Below are 17,672 nucleotides of genomic sequence, written 5' to 3' on the forward strand. Positions count from 1 at the left end.
TTCTTCTAGGGTTTGATAGTTCTGGTTCTCATATTTAGTTCTTTAATCCATTTTGAGTTGATTTTTGTATATAGTGTGAGATAAGGGTCCACTTTCATTCTTTTGCATATGGACATCCAGTTTTATCAGCATCATTTATTGAAGAGACTTCTTTCCCAAGTGAATGGACTGAGCATTCTGTTCAAAATCAATTGGCCATAAACATGAGGGTTGATTTCCAAACTCTCAATTGATTCCATTGGTGGTCTATATGTCTGTCCTTGTACCAGTACCATTCTGTTTTGATTATCTTGGCTTTCGGTTTTGATTACCTTGGCTTTAAGATTGGAAATTATGAGTCCTCCAACTTCATTCTTCTTTTTCCAAATGGCTTTGGCTATTTGGGGCCCCTTACCCTTCCATATAAATTTGATGATTGACTTTTCCACTTCTTCAAAGAAGGTTGTTGGAATTTTATGGGGATTGTGTTGAATCTGTAAATCACTTTGAGTTGAATTGACATCTTAACAATATTTAGACTTCTAACCCATGAACATGAAATGTCCTTTCATTTATTTAGGTCTTCATTTCTTTTAGCAATGTTTTGTAGTTTTCCATGTACAAGTCCTTTACACACTTGGTTAGATTTATTCCTAGATATTTTAATCTTTTAGTTGCTGTTATAAAAGGATTTTTTTCTTAATTTCTTCTTCAGTTTATTCATTACTAGTGTAGAGAAACACCACTGATTTTTGCATGTTGATCTTGTATCCTGACACTTTGCTGAATTCATTTATTAGTTCCAGTGGCTTTTTTGTGGATTTTTCAGTTTTCTGTGTATAGGATCATGTCATCTACAAATAGGGAAAATTTCACTTCTTCCTTTCCAATTTGGATGTATTTTATTTCCCTCTCTTTCCTAATTTCTTTGCTAGAACTTCCAATTTTCATGATCATTTTTATTTATGGCAGCAGTTTATTCTGGCAAAAATTATATGTATTTTTACTTTGACTGATAGAACCTCAACATATAAACACACAATGGGATTTTCACCCAAAGTTACATTTAGAATATTTATGTATATTTGAACTTGAATCTTCACAAACTAAAAATAAATTGGAACATGTTGGTCTTAGATTAGCAACATTATTGTACATATGCAATCATATGATCAGTGATCATACAAGTTCAGGGATGCTAAAATGATATTTAGGTTAACATTCAGCTGAGATTCCATAGGCTAAAGCCAAATAGCAGGTTTTACCTACCTACCTAAGCTGAGGCAGAACCTCACGTATTCATAGTGGTTATTGCAATGTATATTTAGGTACCTTCCTACATTTCAGTTAAGATTGCAATGATTTCATTATATCTAGGCAAGGCTAAAATATGTCAACCAATTGATTTTTAGACATGAGATTAGACCAGTAATTATTTTCATTCTTAAACCCCACTTGTGACATCAGTCTATTTATTTTAGCCTGTACATTTTATAAAGGATTTTGTGCTTTTTTTTTTTAGACAGCTGTCTCTCCCTGAAATATTGTAATTCTAATAGCTTGGCTAGGGTCACATGACTTGCTGGTGTCATCTGTTAGCATTATTCCAAAATCATTTATTCCTCATTTGATCAAAATCAGTAAGGCCATATTGGAGTTTTATCTTCTAGAATATATGAGTCTGTGTTGTTAGCTCTCTTGCTTAGTATATCTGACTTATTCAAAATTTTGCAGCACATTATCAACCCTATTTCTACTCACTTACTGTATGTGAACTCTTGGCTTCTCTTTTCACTTGGTTTTAAGTGTAATCAATGATGTTTATTATTACTTCCCATTGTTGGTACACAATTTACATTTTTGGGAGGAGTACTTGTCTCATCATTTCCAGTGTGTATAATTTAGGTTTTCATAAAAAGAACTAGTAAATAGCAATACTTGGAAATGGATGTTCTCAATAGAAGAAACAATATGTACATATTGATACACATCTATTAATGTATATATTATGACAATTCATTTGTTTACTAAAATCAGTTAAAATTGGCAAGGTCTATGATATCCATACTTTATATTTCAAATTATACAAAGCATTTACAACTTAATACAAATTATTTAGTTTTTGAGGATCACTGTGAATTTATGTATTTCTATATATTCCAGTAATTCCGATTAACTATTGTAATAAAAAATTATAAATTATTTTGATATCCAAATTGTTTAATCCTGGCTTAGACTCCCTTCAAGTTGACTACTTTAACTTTTAGTACTTTTTAATCACATTTTCTTTTCCTTTGCTTTAACAAGCCTGCTTTCCTTCATCTAGGAAGACCATGGTATTTAATCATCAATAATCCACGAGCTTTTGTGCATTGTTCACACTGTCTTTTCCATCTTAACTATGCTGTGGACACAGATTCCTATTCAGCTCAAAGAACTTTCTAGGGCAGAGCTTTCCTCAAATATATAGCTGCCTTTGAAAAATCTAATATCAAGGAAAATAGAAAGATGAGAGGATGTTTATTAAATTTCCATTAGGCATAATAATTATTTCCTTTAGGGCATGTAGTAACTTGCTAAATTTTTATTTGAATGAACAAAGACAAATTGAGAAATGTCACATCACATACTGATCAAGTGATCTCAACGTATTTATAGAAGTCTCTAGTAACTGTTTTTTTGGGTGTTGCTTGCTCAATTTCCTTTTTGCTTTGCTCCATTTTCCAGGGCAAATAAAAAGGAAACCCCGGTGTTTGAAAACACTTCTACTTTTGAGATAACACTTTTATGTTGGGAACTTTCTAATCTTACCAGAATAGGTAAAGTTAGTGTTTAATCTCCACTACTTCTAAATATATCCTCTATCCACCAAAAATACCCTGGAAAAAAATAAAAGAAGTTTCAGATCCTCTTGATCATTGGACAACAAAGGAGTTAATATACGATGAAGCTAGAAGAACCTCAAAGTAAACGTGCGTATTTTCTCTCCTTTCAATTTGAAAATGACAGATCGATTCATGACTAAGATTTAAAATGTGAATTGCTAGTAGTTGTAAAGATTGAGGATGATGATGGGGAGGAGGGGGGAGAAGGAAATGAGGATGACTTCAGTGAGAAAAGAGACAACAGATAGATTCAAATAAAATGGGTAATAGAAACTTCTTTTACAAAATGTAGATTGGAGCAAGAGAGGAGAAAAAGTATATGGAAGAGAAATAAGCTGGAAACAGAGTAATTTGAGAAGATCCTTTTAAAGGAAAGAGACAAGGAAAATATAAAAAACATTCACTGAGTCTTAAGATATATCTGAGGCTCTTTGGCTCATTTTATATTTTACTCAAGTGACAAAAATGGATTTGTATTGGGAAAAGAATTAAACAAAGTTTTTGAAAAATATATAGAACTAATGCAGAGGTAGATAAATTTGAAATTAAAGTTTCTCTTCTTTCCACCATTCCACCATGGCAAACTTCAATAGGATAGTATTGTACAGTGGTCCTGAAAAACACTTTTATGTAACAATGTATCTTGGAGATTTTTTTCTGATGTCAGTACATGCTGATCTACATGACTATTTTAATTGCTATATAGAATTTTATCATATGGATTCACATAATTTACAATTTCTACTATTGATAATACCCATGTAAATTTTACATTTTCACGTTTTTTTTTTCTGTTTTCTAGAAGTGCTGCAATGAATATACTTTTATAAAATAAGTTCCATTATTTCTCTAGGATAAAATTCTAGAATTAAAATTGTTGTGGCAAATGTAGCACATTTAAAAATTGATAAATGCTGCTAAATTGGCTCTTCTAAACGGCTTTTCTAATTTATAGTCCCAGGAGGAGCATGTATTTTCCCATTTCCCCTCAGTCTTATCAACTCTGTGGAGTTTCAACTTACTTTTTAAAGTCTGAAATTTGAAATATCATACCACAATATTTAGTTTACATTTCTTTTGATTGAACATACTTTTATTTGTTTAATAGCAATTTGTATATTTTTTTTCAGTGAATCTCCTGCTCAAATTTTTGCCCGTATTTCTAACTGGGTTTTGACAATCTTCATAATTCTTACATTACTGTATGGCAAACTTTTTCCTCCATATGTTCCTTGTCTTTTAATAGCTTGTGTTATATAGACATTTTAGTTTTTATGTAGTAAAAAATTATCAATTTTTTATGGCTTTGACCTTGCTTATAAAAGCCTTTCCTATGCCAAAATTACAAAATAATTGCTCTCATTTTTCCTTCTTTATTTATTTATCAATAAACTCTAAAATTAATTTGTTCACAAGAAATCTCTAGCTGTCCTCCAGATCAAAAGTATTTTGGATGCTCTCATATTTAGCTTGCACCTTGGTAGCATTAGCTTCTCTATTTCTTGAGACTAAGAGAGGATAATCTTTTTAAATTTCTGCCCTAGTAGAAGGAGGTCAACATTCCCAGCTCATCCCATGGATCATTGCTGCTGTTTTCATCTCACTTCTCAGTGCCTGTTTTATTGCAAATTGTGTCGGTAAGTTATGGGCAAAAGTGGAGCTCTCCTTGAATTATTTTCCCAAACAGCCTTCATAAAGTCACTGTAAGCGTTTTGTGATCTTGATTTTTCCCAGCATGCTTAATGCCTTAATTAAGGCATCCTTAATGCCTTCAGCATCTTGGATTTAAAATTCAGAGCTATATACTTGACTTACTATTCTTTAATGGTGCAACCCTGTACCAGGAATGAAAGATAACATTTAGACCATTTTCTGCATATGTAAAGGTTGGTGACTGTAGTAGATCATCCTTCATTTTGAACTGGGACTACAAAGAGATGCATCTTATGGGTAAAGAGTAAACCAGCAAAAACCAATTTTCAAATGGACTGCAGTCTGACTTTGAAAAAAAAAAAGAACAAGGAGGGAGGAAGACTTGTTCTCTCTGATATCAAGGGCTAATATGAAGAGATTGTAATTATATAGTATAGGATACAGTAAGACCAGGGAGAAAAAATAGAGCGCTTAGTTACAAATCTTGCATGTAAGAATTCTTTACATAAACAGAGACAGATATTGCAGGTTTATGGGAAAGGGCAGCTTTGTTCAATTAATGTTGTAGAGACAATTGATTTTGCATATTTTAAAAAAGGAATTAATCTCCTGTCTCATACCATCTACAAAAAACAACTGCAGTGGATTATTGGCCAAAATGTGAAAAACAAATTGATAAAACTTTGGAAGATAAATGAAAAATACCTTCATTATCTTGAAACAGAGAAAGATCTAAGTCACAAAATGCACTAGTAAATAAAGAAAACATTGATAACTCATGCTATGTTAAAATAAGAATTACTGTACAACAAAAGATACCACTAAGAGAGTGAAAACAGAGAGCCCTAGGAGAAGATATTTGTAATACATATGATTAGTAAAGGATTAGTATGCAGAATATATAAAAATTCTTTCAGATCAATAGGAAAACCACAGACAACACAATGAAAAAATGGGCAAAGTCTTGAATAGGCACTATACAAAAGAAAAAACGAAACGGCTAATAAACATATTGAAAAGTGTTAACCTCATTAGTTATCAGGGAAATGCAAATTCAACTCTCAATGAAATGCCATTACAAAAACCAGGATGGCATTAATTACAAAGTCTGGTACTACCAAATGTTGCTGATGCTGTGGAGCAACTGAACTTCTCTTTCATTGCTGCTGGTGGAGTTTAAAGCAGTACTACCACACTGGAAAAGTTTGCCACTCTGAGGGTTGGCAATATGTATACTCTTATTTTCAGCAATTCCATTCCTAGGCCTATACCCTAAAGAAATGCTTATATATGAATGTTACGCTAGGATGCGTGTACAAAAATGCTCACAGCAGCATAGTTCACAATAGCACAACATTGAAAATAATGGAAATACCTATCAGAAGTAGAATGGATAAATACGTTTAGTGCATTAAGACAATAGATCACTTTACAACATTGAAGATGGACAAACTATAACTATATGCAAAGACATGGATACATTTCAGAAACACAATATTGAGCATAAGTTAGACCTAAAGGAATATAAACTGTATGATTCCTTTTATATAAAGTGCAAAAGCAGGCAACTTTGATCTATATGGTGTAGAGATATGCTAGTATGTAGTAAAATTGTGAAGTAAGGCACAGAAGTGGTTACAGTAAAGGCCATGCCATGGTTACCTTTAAGGAGGAGGGAGTGGAACATGTTTGGGATGTGCTTGGGTTGTTGGCAATGTTCTCTTTCTTGATCTTATGTTTTATCACGTTTCTAAACTTAGTTATATTTTACGGTGAAAATATTTAAAAATAAATAAGTGCAAAAGGTTCATAAAACTGCAGAACTATCCTAGTGTTTAACAAAAATCTCCACTCACACAAATTCTGACAAAAGAATATGTTTTAAAAGCATATGCACATAAAGGTCTGCAAAATCACCCCCCAAAAAGCGTATGATAATTAAAATATTAATTTACAAGCAATTGCTTCCAAACAATTCACCTGGAGCTGGAATAAAGAAAAAGAGTGGCAAGAAAAGAGAATGTGGGAGCCTACACAACTAAGATAAGAGAAAGGTTAGATGGTCAGCACCCATTTCCCTAATTAAGTGATCATGGAGGGCAAGAGAACTAAGTTCTTTTCCTTCTTGACAGTAACCAATCACAAACTTCTACGCTGTAAAGTAGGCACAGAAGCATTGAAGTTACCACTGTACAACACGAAGCTGACGTGCATCAGAGAGACAACAGAACTGAAAGGTACAAAGAACAGAGAGCAAAAGCGAATTGCTTTCTTATGTTCACTTCCATACAAATTTATAACCTGATTTAAAAAATGTCAGTAGTAAACCAGGAGAGATTAAAATAACATAAGATGAAGTTCTGGTAAGAGGGTAAGTGTCAGTAAATTGCTAGAGAATTGTTTGTCATGGCTTTAATCAGTTGATTAATGGGAGAATGTAATTTAACTCACTTATGGGCTGCTTTTGGCATCTGACACATAACATTAATTTAATTCCATTTTCCCTGTATTCGGACATAGTATAAAGATAGTTGTCTCCTAGAATATGTGGCTGTGCTGAAGTGTCTTTATCTCTTTTAATATTCTGGAATTTGTATAGACCCATTTGAGGAGAATGGAGAAATGCTTGAGAGTTTTGGCAGGCTTTTGGCCTCTTTCAGCTAAAATGAACTTCAGAATGTTTTCACTGGAAACGCTTCAAATATGAAACTAAATGTAGGGGCATTTAATAACGACCATGCTTTCTACACACAATTACAGAGAGTACTTTGTAATTTTCTCATAGCCATTCTATGATTCAGATATTTTGGTTTAGAAGATGTTTAGAAATGTAATTTTCAGGGTGTGTGTGTGTATGTGTGTGTGTGTGTGAGAGAGAGAGAGAGAGAGAGAGAGAGAGATTGAGAGAGAGAGAGAGAGAGAGATCCTGGTATTTTCCTACAATAATTGTGGGAATTGGATATTAGGTAGTAGAATACTTACGCAATCTCTTACAGATGAAACGTTCCCTGTAATTATTTTCCATTTCACTTTTCATCCGAGGGAGCACTTTGACTTGCTGTCCTGTTGACTGGAACGCCTACCAGTCTCACTGCTATTTTCCTTTTCACGACAACAAGACCTGGGCTGAGAGCGAACGAAACTGTACGGGGATAGGGGCCCACCTGGCGACTATCAGCACAGAGGCTGAGCAGGTATGTTGGGGGCTTCACATCAGCATTTCACTGCTGCTTTGAATTGGCAGAGAAAGAGGCATTTTTCTCTGCTCTCTTGGGCTTTGGTGCCATTGCTTAATCTCTTCCATCTGCCTGGGAAGACTTTTCTTCCACTCCTACTTTTCTTCAGGTGGCCAACTTCTTCTGGTCCTTCCAGATTTGATTCAGCAAATTTGATTCAGTTATTTCCTGCAAAAAACTTCCCTGACCATCTTCCCTACTCCACCCTCCCTATTCTAGTTTGAGGCATTTCTGTGATACTTTGTGCAGAGCGTGAGAATGACTGACTTTCACTCCAGTGGATGGTACTTGTATGCTGGCTCCTCTGTCTCCTCCACTGACTCCTACCTTGTGGAGGGCTGAGGCCAGGCTTTCCTCACCTTTGCATCTCCAGCCGGGCACACAGCCTAGGTCAGGATAAATGCTCGGTGAATGAGTGAATAAAGGAATGGTTAATTAGGACTGATATAGCTTCTCGGGATAAAGCATAGGGAAATAGTTTGGATGTATGGTTCTGATTCTAAATAAAGAAATCTTAAGGTAAATTCAGTTCTTTAAAACTGAAATTGATTTCTTCATATAATATATGCTTGTGTATGTAGCATACAGAAGATACCAAAAATCTATTCTATTCTTCGTCAGCAGGGTTTCCTGGAGGATTCTGTCTCCATGGCTTTGCAATCTACAGGTTTACTGACTCTTGGAATAAAATGAAATCTAATGAAATACACAAACACATAAAGTAGGTGATATCAAAAACAAAATCTCCTAAAAAATGCAATCCTATTAAGCACTGTGCTAAGAGATTTGCAAGTATGATCTCACTTAATCCAAATAGTGACTTGGTGAAGTAGTGCAGGTACCCCTTTTGGAGTGGAGATAACCAGGGTTGGGTGAGATTAAAGCACTTGCTAACATTGTGCAAATCATTACACAAAAATTGACAGAGGTAGGTTTCAAAAACCTATCTGTGTGATGCTGAAGCTTTTGTGCATAACCAGTGATCTCTTCAGCTTCTTTTCTTTTTCTCCAACATAACAGCCATCACCTGATAAGTGAACGTATATATTTTTTTATGCAGAACTTCATTGTTCAACTTTTGGATAGACGATTTTCATATTTCTTGGGACTTACAGATCAGAACTCTGAAGGCCAGTGGCACTGGGTAGACCAGACGCCTTTCAACCCACACATGGTGTAAGTATATTGACTGGGACTAGGGGGACTTACAGGCAAAGGTGAGATAGAATTCCTTTTATGGTGGAGTATATTTATGTAAAAATGTTTACTCAGTAAAACAGTGTATACTGAGTAACCTCTATATGCTGTGTCTTGGGTACAGAATGATCCTGTGTCTTAGGGGAAATTTCCAGTATCCCTATTTGTCCAACTTAAATGAAAGAATAGATAGCATGGGGGTACTGTGAAAAAATTATCTTAGGTTTAACATTTGGGGAAAATAGCAGTGTAAGAGAGAAAAATTGTTTTTGAAACATTATAACCTCATCATTTTCTTTCTCCAAACTAGTGCTGCCTAATGCAAATATAATGCATGTCGCATATATAATTTAAAATTTTCCAGTAGTCATGTCAAGAAAGTAAAGTGAAACCTAACACATCCAAATATTATCATTTCAGCATGTAAACAATAAAAAAATTACTGAGACATTTTACATCAGTTTATCATACAAAATCTTCCAGATGTAGTGTGCATTTCACCCTTAAAGTACATCTCAATATAGAGGCGCCACATTTCAGGTGCTCAGTAGCCACATATGGCTAGTGACTATTGAATTGGGTACCACAGCTCTAAATTGTTTACTGGGGGGATTTTCTCTGCGGTCTCTGACCTATGGTTTAAAAAAATTTTTTTTTCTCTTTCAGATTCTGGCATAAAGGTGAACCCAATAACCATCAGCAAGAAAACTGTGTTGTCCTTGTTAACAAACAAGATAAATGGGCCTGGAATGATTTCCCTTGTAACTTTGAGACAAGTAGGATTTGTAAGATACCTGGAAAAGTACTAAAGTAGAAACCTCCTAAGTGGTCCTTGCGATGGGGACCGAAAAGAAGAGCCAACTGGACGAGGGCACCATTGGAGGAAAGAATGCATGCTGGGTTTTAAAGCATTTTCAATCATTTATTTATCTCTGTTTGATTCAGTCTAGGCACTGTGGTTTTGTGTGGTGTTTTGGTGGAAGGAATCATCTTTTCTGTGAGAACCAGTTTTCATTATTTTTGCTTTCTTGGTAGGATTTCAAGGTATTTACTTCTCAACTGGTGTGCATTGATTACATGTCTAACCGAATGGTCTGAATAACAGTGCAATCTTTTTGTCATTGTTTTCCTCTGCTCAGATTCTTAGCTCTTAAAATTCACTGTCAAGGTATTCTGACTGGCAGTGGTGCACTTTTTTTTTTTTTTTTAATCCAAATATCACAGGCACTTAAAGTTTTTTAACAAAATTTTTGTTGATTGATGCTTCATTTTCTGACTTTTAAGTAACATCAACCATTAGTTCAACATTCCATGACCAAAATTTTGCCACAACAGTGGTATAAAATAGTTCTGAATTGTGTTATTGCACAGGTAGGAAACAGTCCATTTACCTTTTTGAAAATTCACTTTCTCCACCCTAAATAACTTCTCAAAGCAGGGCATCTTGTGCTCACTTAACTTTTTTTTTTTTTTTTTTGAGTATGAAAATCCCTTTAAGGCTTCCTTAACCAAACTCTATACCTAAACCAAATTCTATACCCAAGGGAAAAAGACCTCATGGAAGTCAAAGGTCTGAACTTCACATTGCTAGTTTATGACAGAACCTGGACTATGGCCCAAATTTACCCTTTCATAAGAGGTGAAATGTACTCCTTTTTGTGTTGCAGGGAAATCCTCTGGGGGGGGGGGTGACTTGGCCTCTTTATTTGTCCAACAGATAGAGAATTTTTTTTTTAATAATTTGAAAAACATTGTATTATTGTTTTTATTTTTAATTTGAATGAGAAAGAATCATATTTCAAACCCATGCACGTAAATTGTTAGCATGTTTCTTTAGAGCTACAGTGCTATTTCAAACTAGCAAGGGAGTCATGTTTTAACAACCTGAAATTATGCTTTTGTGATGTACATAGTATTATTAATCATGTAGCAGTCACATCCAACTTTAACAGAAAGTTAAACTTTCTTAAAATTCTCACTTTGCTAATGTTTCCTGGATGGAAGCTGAAAAAACGTCCAGCAACAGCTTTTCAGTCTACTTCCTTACCACTGGTTTTAGAAAAAAGTATTGATTTTTTAAATTAGTTATTGGTTTTCTGGAATATTAAATGTTGGATTATGTGTGATGGTGTATATGTCTGTCTGTCTGTTTTGTCTGCATTTAAAGCTGATGCTTTTAATGAAGTGGTGCTAAGTGACTTCAGTTGTGTTTGCCATATTCATTAAATTACCAAGCACAACCCCCCCAAAACCTGTGGAGGTAATTTTATGTAAACTCTAATGGGTTTTGTTTTGTATAGTTAATAGTAAACATTTTTTATTTGTATAAAACTGTATGTTGTAAAGATTCAGTTGTGACCTTTGTGATTTTGTAATCTATGGCTGCATCTATCTGTACGATCTATTTCTCTCAGTGCTGATCATCTTCATTACTTCCATGTAGTCCAAGCTACTATCTCTCTCACCTGAATCATTGCAAAGATCTTCTGTTTGGTTTTTCTGTTCCCACCTGTGCCGGATTGGATGTGTCATGCCTCCCAAAACGCCATGTTCTTTCATGCAATCTTGTGGGGGCAGAGAAATTAGTGTTGATCGGGTTTGAATCCTTTGAGTGTTTCCATGGAGATGTTACCCAATCAACTGTGGGCACGAATTTTGATTGGATAATTTCCATGGAGGTATTACCCCACCCATTCAGGGTGGGTCTTAACTGAATCACTGGAGTCCTATGAAAGTGTTCACAGACAGAAGGAGGTGCTGCAGCCAATAGAGACGCTTTGAAGGATGCACAGGAGCTGGGGGTGGAGCTGGAGCACAACCCGGGATCAGCAGACTCCAGCCACGTGTCTTCCCAGCTAACAGAGGTTTTCCAGATGCCATTGGCCTTCCTTCGGTGAAAGTGTATACTTGTATTGATGCCTTCATTTGGATATTTTCATGGCCTTCAGACTGTAACTGTGTAACCAAATAAATCCCCTTTATAAAAGCCAGTCCATTTCTGGTGTTTTGCATAATGGCAGCATTAGCAAACCGGAACACCACCCTTGCTCCCTCTCAGTCTATTCTCAACTCTCACTGCACCTCTCTATTTCACAGTTCTTTAAGACAGCTGATGGTAATGTCATAAATAGAGATGTTGATTATTTTGATACATTGTGATATGTCCAGAAGCTCGAAACAGTTAACAGAAATTAAATAGCTAACTATTATTTGGGAAATATAAATACAAACAAAATCTCCCAACTGATAACAAAAACTTTTCATGCAATTTAGGATCTCACAGATTTATTGAATGAGTCACAAATCAGGCAGCATCCCATTCAGAGAATAGAAGAGAGCTCTGCTGAGGGAGTTGAAATGGGAACTTATCCAGGGCGAATGTAAAAGAAAGTGAGGAACTGTTCTAACTGACCAACGTTAAGTATCATTTTACATGGGGTGGGGTGTATCTTACAAAGTGGGGAGCAGATATACATTGATTAGTGTGGTACACGTGTCCATTTTGAAGCTGTCTCTACTCCTTTATACATTTAAGTTGGGCTTTCTCTTTTTAGAGATTTTTCCTTATTCAAAACGTTTCTTGCTGGCATTTCACAAATCCGAAATAAATAGAAGAGACAGGTGACATCATTCCAGTTTTGCTTTGGATTTGAAGAGTCCCTTATGGTGGCACAGTCTTCCACAGTAGCTAAGTTGTTGGGCTCCCCTGCATCCCAGAAGCTGAAAGAGAGTGTCAAGGGAGATATTAGATTCTGGCAAACATTTTTGTGAGTTAGGTCCTATAATCTGCATTTCATTGATGAAGAAATGGAATCTCAGAAAAGCTAAACCATCTGTATAAGTTATAGAATTTGTAAGTAGTGTGAATGAACTGGACCTTTTGACCTTTGATTCTGTCATGCTTTTTTGAAGAGTAAGAGTAAGAAGTTATTGGATTGATACCCTGATGGGTGTTTCCCTTGCACTCACATCTTTACTATCATGCTTAGTGTCCTTTCTCCATGCAGTATGTATGACTTTAGGTGCATCACTCAATGGTGTTAAAGTGCTGTAGTGGAGTAACTCTAAAGCATCAGAGAGCACCTGTGCTATAATCTTAGAACTGCTGCTTACTATCTGCGTAATCTTGGGAAAGGCACCTAATTCCCCTGACTCTCAGTTTCGTCAAATGTTTAAATGGAGATTAATGCTATCAATGTGTCTTGGAGAGGTGTAATTTAGATATAATGGGCTAATAAATGAGAAAACACTTTGAAAATTCCAAAATGTGGTACTCTAAAGATGAAGGACCATTATTAAGGAGAAAGAAATATTATCACTTTTACTCTGTAAGAATCTGAAGTCTTTCTCAAATCACTGTTTTTTTGCATTCATTACAATTTTGGAGCATAAAATTCTGAATTCCACATTTTTTTCTCTTCTGCATTTCCATTAAATTATTCTTCAGTTCTTCTTCTTTTCATCTATTATTTCCCTTTTATTCTTGAGACAGACCCAGGGAATGGGAGAGGTAGGCCCTTGTGCTTCTTTTTTTCTTTTCCACACTGGCTCTTCTCCTTCCTACATCTAATACCAACAAGGATGGGCCTGAACATTTCTCATGGAACAAAAAGAGGTTCTAAGAAATTCCCCTCAACAGTGGATTAACTTTGCAATTCAGGTTAGCGTTACAATTCTCTTACAGAAAGGTAATTACCTCAGAGACTCTTTGAAAGGTGTGCCATCCACCCATTGCCACTGACCCTCCTTCACCTGGTCCGTCAGTCCAATGTAGAACTCTCTCTCTCTAGGTTTCTTACGGAAAAGGAATTTCTATGAAAGATGTACAATCAAGAAATAGGGAGCAATTATTTAAGTTCTGAACAAATTTTGAAGTCAGTCGTTATTAATGAAGTAAAGTAAGATCTGGGCAAGGGATGATAGAATCATGGAGGGTCATCTCCTGATTTTTAATTGACCAATAAAACCCACTAAGAGAAGTAAATTCTCAATAACTCTTTCCAAGTTTATTACCTGCTAATGGTAGCACAGTCTACTGTATATGTCTAGCATAAAACATTGCTGATCACATCTTAAAGATAGTGAACAATACTTGCTTACTCCGTCTGTTAAAAATGATAAACACAATGGTCATTCTAAAATGAACTCCCAGCCATTTTTTTTTTCCCCTGCCTAAATAATAAAGGAACTCAACATGGAAATTCACCTTTTCTTAGCCTTTCCTGATAATGAGAATACATTAAAGGAGGTAGGGATAAATTAATACATATGCTTACAGGTATTTCAGTGCATTCTTGTAACAAATAGTAATTGAGGGCCAGAAAACTGCACATATATTGACAAGGGATGGACCCCATGAAGAATGCTACGTTGACATTGGAGGAGGCTGTACCCCAATTACCTGCTCCTCCTCAGTGTTGATAACCACCAGATGACCTCCCATGCCTGAGCAGTTTTTTACACTTGATGTCCAGGTCAAGGTGTCAGTAGAAAAGAAGTAGCAGCTAGATTGAAAATGTTCCCACTTCAACGGACAATTCTGGACTGAACCTAGGAGAGAGAATTTTCAGTGAATGTCCCAGAAGGAAGACAACAGAAAGCCCCATCTGGCCTCATGGAGTTCACCATTTTCAACCAGAAGCCTTAGAACCCACATCTTATGATGTACGCTGTTGATAATTCCAATGTCAGTAAACATAAACAGCAATTTTCTTGTCTTTTAAAGTAATCCCACGATGCTTATTTTTTTAGATGTCAGCACCAGTAAACACAACCATATTTAAAATCTATCTCACGCTTTTAATGTAGGACCTTATTGTTTGTTCTTACTCCAACGGTAGAGAAAGCTATGCACCTGGGTGACCCCTAAGAAACCGTCTCTTGTGTTACCCAAACTACATACCCTCAATTAAATCTCCAAACTGTGGAAGTACAGATGGGCTAAATTTGTTACCGTCAGGCTTTGAAGGATCATTAAGAATAACTAACCCAATCTCTATAAATTTAAAGGTAAGGAAATCACAGGCCAGAGAAAGAAGTCACTTTGCTAGTGTCACAGGGCATTTCACTGAGACTTGGAACAGGACTATATATAAGAGTATTACATCTAGTATTTCCAAATTCTGAGGCATTTCCAAATTCCCTACTCCACACATTTTTTTTTTTCTCCTCCACCTCATTTTGGAAGTAGGTGATTAATGAAAAAAAAAGTATGCTTCTGGGGATAACTCCTTCCATTTTAAGATTTATTGTTCAGATAAATACCCCAAATTTATGACAAAAGGTCACTATACTCTTCCTAAGATTTCCTGCTCCAATGCAAATTGCATTTCCAAAGTTCTAGTCTTGCATGCTTACCAACTCCTTGCCATTTTATTGCACAGACAAGATTCTACATTTTGTTTTCAAAACTTGATATATCCCCAAATCAATCTAGAAGCCCAGAAAATGTTGAAATATGAATTTGGAATGTCAAACTTGAAGGTTATTATACCTGATCCATTATTGCAACAGGAGAGTGACATTAAATTCTCCTCTGGCTGGAACTTTTCTTTATCACACAGTTGAAAGATGTGGTGTGTCACTGTAAGTAGACAGGCACAGTTAATGCTTATTACTTTTTTTTTTTTGATAAAAAATTCATATATTTATAACAGAAGTGCCAATAATTATCAGGATATTTTCTTACTATCTATTTCCTCCTACATGGAGAGGCACTGGGATTCACCTACACAGGGAAGAGGGAATTTACGTTTCATGATTTTCCTAAGTTGTGAGTATACTTTATTTCAGACCCAAAGAGCCAGAGAAAAACAAACGTATTTGCACTTCTTATACCAAGTCTAACTTATACCTACCTTTCTCTCCAAAAATATAATTTGTCATATCTCTGGCCCCCACCAGTGATTTTTTCCAGAGCTCCAATCTAGGATCTCATAGGGAAGGTAAAACTAATGAAAGGGTTCGAAATTAGACTCAAGGAGATGAAAAATGTCTCAGAGGTGGCTGCAATTTGGTAAATCATGCATTAGTTGAGGATCTCTGGCTTGAGGAACAGTCTGGAGATTAATGAAGAAAAAAGTGGAAAAGGAAGACCTTTTGTGGGAGAAAGAGAACCCAAAGAAGAGTCTACTCCTCATATTCACCAGGGAGATTCAGATTGAATTTGATCTTCAGAACCCACCAACACATCTGGTGATAAAACAGGCACTGAGAAGTAGGATGGCTATTCCAGCCAGAATCCATAAGAACACTAGGGAAGAGAAACATCCTCTCCCTGTAGAAAGAGAAAGATACAAACATGGTCAAGCTTCCCTAAATGAGACACAACAAAGATACAGGAAATTCTTATTTTCTTATATATTTCCTTCTGCTCACACTGTATTGAGTAATTCTCAAACTTCAGTGTGCATCAGAATCACTTAGAGGGCTTATTAAAACAGAGGTTGCTGGGCTCCAACCCCAGGGCTAACAGTTCAATAGTGCTCCACTGAAACCAAGTTCCCAGGGGCTGCTGCTGCTGGTGGTGTGGGGACCACACTTTTAGGACCATTGGAGTAATCCTTTACTAATTTTAAGACTTTGACTCACAAACTCAGACAGATCTGCAATTTTTCCTAAGTCCCCCGAGTTAAAAAAAAACAACAAACTTCTATCTTTTCTAAGGTTTACTATCCTGTCTTTGTCTCTCTTTTTCTCCCTCTCCCCGGCTCTGCTTGTCTTGTCTGTCTCCTGCTCTTGTCTTTTCAATGGCTCATTTTCCCAGTCCTTTGCAAAGGAGTCAGATACAACATTGGCAATCATCTAGTAGCTCCTGGTCCCAACACACATTTCACAGAGAAGGAAAGTGAGTCCCAGAGAAGTGAAATGACTTACCCAAGGCGACAAAGAGACTTAGAGGAAGAGCAGGAACAGGAATCTAGTAGCTCTCCCTGAACTTAGTCCAGCACGCTTTCCAGTATAAGATCCTGTCTTCCAGGCCTCTTCGAAGCTCTTTTCTTTCTTTCTTCCTTCTCCTCCTTCCTTTCTTTTCTTTTCTCTTCTTTTCTTTTTTTCTCCTCTCTCTCTCTCCCTTCCTCCCTCATCTCTCTCTCTCTTTCTATCTTTATCTCTCTCCTCTCTCTCTCTTTCACTCTCTTTTTTCCATTCCTTTCCTTTCTTTTCTTACTTCCCTGATTACTTATGCCTATTCTATTGCCCTTCTCCCACCACATTTATCACTTCCCCCCAGTAAAGGGATCTATGGAGGAAAAGGGAGAGCTGCAACTTTTACCTGGGCATTGTGATGCAGATGATTTGGAAGAAATCATTCTTTCTCATTTGCCCTCTCTCCTCAGTTTTGGATTCTAGCAGTGTCGTGTTGGCAATATGCAAGGAAAATAATCTTGAAGGATGAGCACTTTATCTGTCCTTTAGAAAGATTAAATCAAAACTGTAATAGTATTAACTTGTTCTAGGTTGTGCACTTGTCAGGATTTCCTTTCTTGCATAAGAAGGGCAAGGGAGTTTATTGGGCAATGGCGTGTAAGTTCCCCTCACTCAACAACAGAATGGGGAAATGAAGTAAGGGCAAGTATCCTCAGAAGACAGACCATGGGGAAATATGAGAGCCTTTAAAAATACTGTGTTATTTTGATGGTTAAAAATCCTCTGCTTTCTTTCAGGCTTATCTCATCCTTTATTCCTTCCTTGACAGTGTGGAGTCTGCCTCTGTTCTCTGCAC

The 17,672-nt window shown here is 36.1% G+C and overlaps 2 protein-coding genes across 6 annotated transcripts; one reads left to right on the plus strand and one right to left on the minus strand.

Moving 5' to 3' along the window:
* Nucleotides 1-2,732: 2,732 nt before the first annotated feature.
* On the plus strand, nucleotides 2,733-11,676 carry CLEC4D (C-type lectin domain family 4 member D). 3 transcript variants are annotated; one of them, XM_037846344.1, is made up of 6 exons: nucleotides 2,733-2,951; nucleotides 4,409-4,501; nucleotides 6,650-6,754; nucleotides 7,560-7,711; nucleotides 8,814-8,929; nucleotides 9,617-11,676. In XM_037846344.1, exons 1-6 carry the CDS (start codon nucleotides 2,924-2,926, stop codon nucleotides 9,762-9,764), a joined length of 642 nt encoding a protein of 213 aa, XP_037702272.1. In that variant the 5' UTR covers nucleotides 2,733-2,923; the 3' UTR covers nucleotides 9,765-11,676. The 3 variants fall into 3 exon arrangements, with proteins under 3 accessions (XP_037702272.1, XP_037702274.1, XP_037702273.1); XM_037846346.1 differs by having other exon boundaries at nucleotides 6,680-6,754; XM_037846345.1 differs by having other exon boundaries at nucleotides 4,412-4,501.
* A 542-nt stretch (nucleotides 11,677-12,218) lies between these two features.
* On the minus strand, nucleotides 12,219-17,392 carry CLEC4E (C-type lectin domain family 4 member E). 3 transcript variants are annotated; one of them, XM_037846565.1, is made up of 6 exons: nucleotides 17,223-17,392; nucleotides 16,134-16,226; nucleotides 15,444-15,533; nucleotides 14,352-14,500; nucleotides 13,647-13,762; nucleotides 12,219-12,670 (listed from the first exon to the last, which is right to left on the minus strand). In XM_037846565.1, exons 1-6 carry the CDS (start codon nucleotides 17,257-17,259, stop codon nucleotides 12,481-12,483), a joined length of 675 nt encoding a protein of 224 aa, XP_037702493.1. In that variant the 5' UTR covers nucleotides 17,260-17,392; the 3' UTR covers nucleotides 12,219-12,480. The 3 variants fall into 3 exon arrangements, with proteins under 3 accessions (XP_037702493.1, XP_037702494.1, XP_037702495.1); XM_037846566.1 differs by lacking the exon at nucleotides 17,223-17,392 and adding an exon at nucleotides 16,826-16,982 and having other exon boundaries at nucleotides 16,096-16,226; XM_037846567.1 differs by lacking the exon at nucleotides 16,134-16,226.
* Between the last annotated feature and the right edge of the window lie 280 nt (nucleotides 17,393-17,672).

The sequence above is a fragment of the Choloepus didactylus genome, chromosome 8 (assembly GCF_015220235.1).
Source record: "Choloepus didactylus isolate mChoDid1 chromosome 8, mChoDid1.pri, whole genome shotgun sequence".
Lineage (NCBI taxonomy): Eukaryota > Metazoa > Chordata > Mammalia > Pilosa > Megalonychidae > Choloepus > Choloepus didactylus.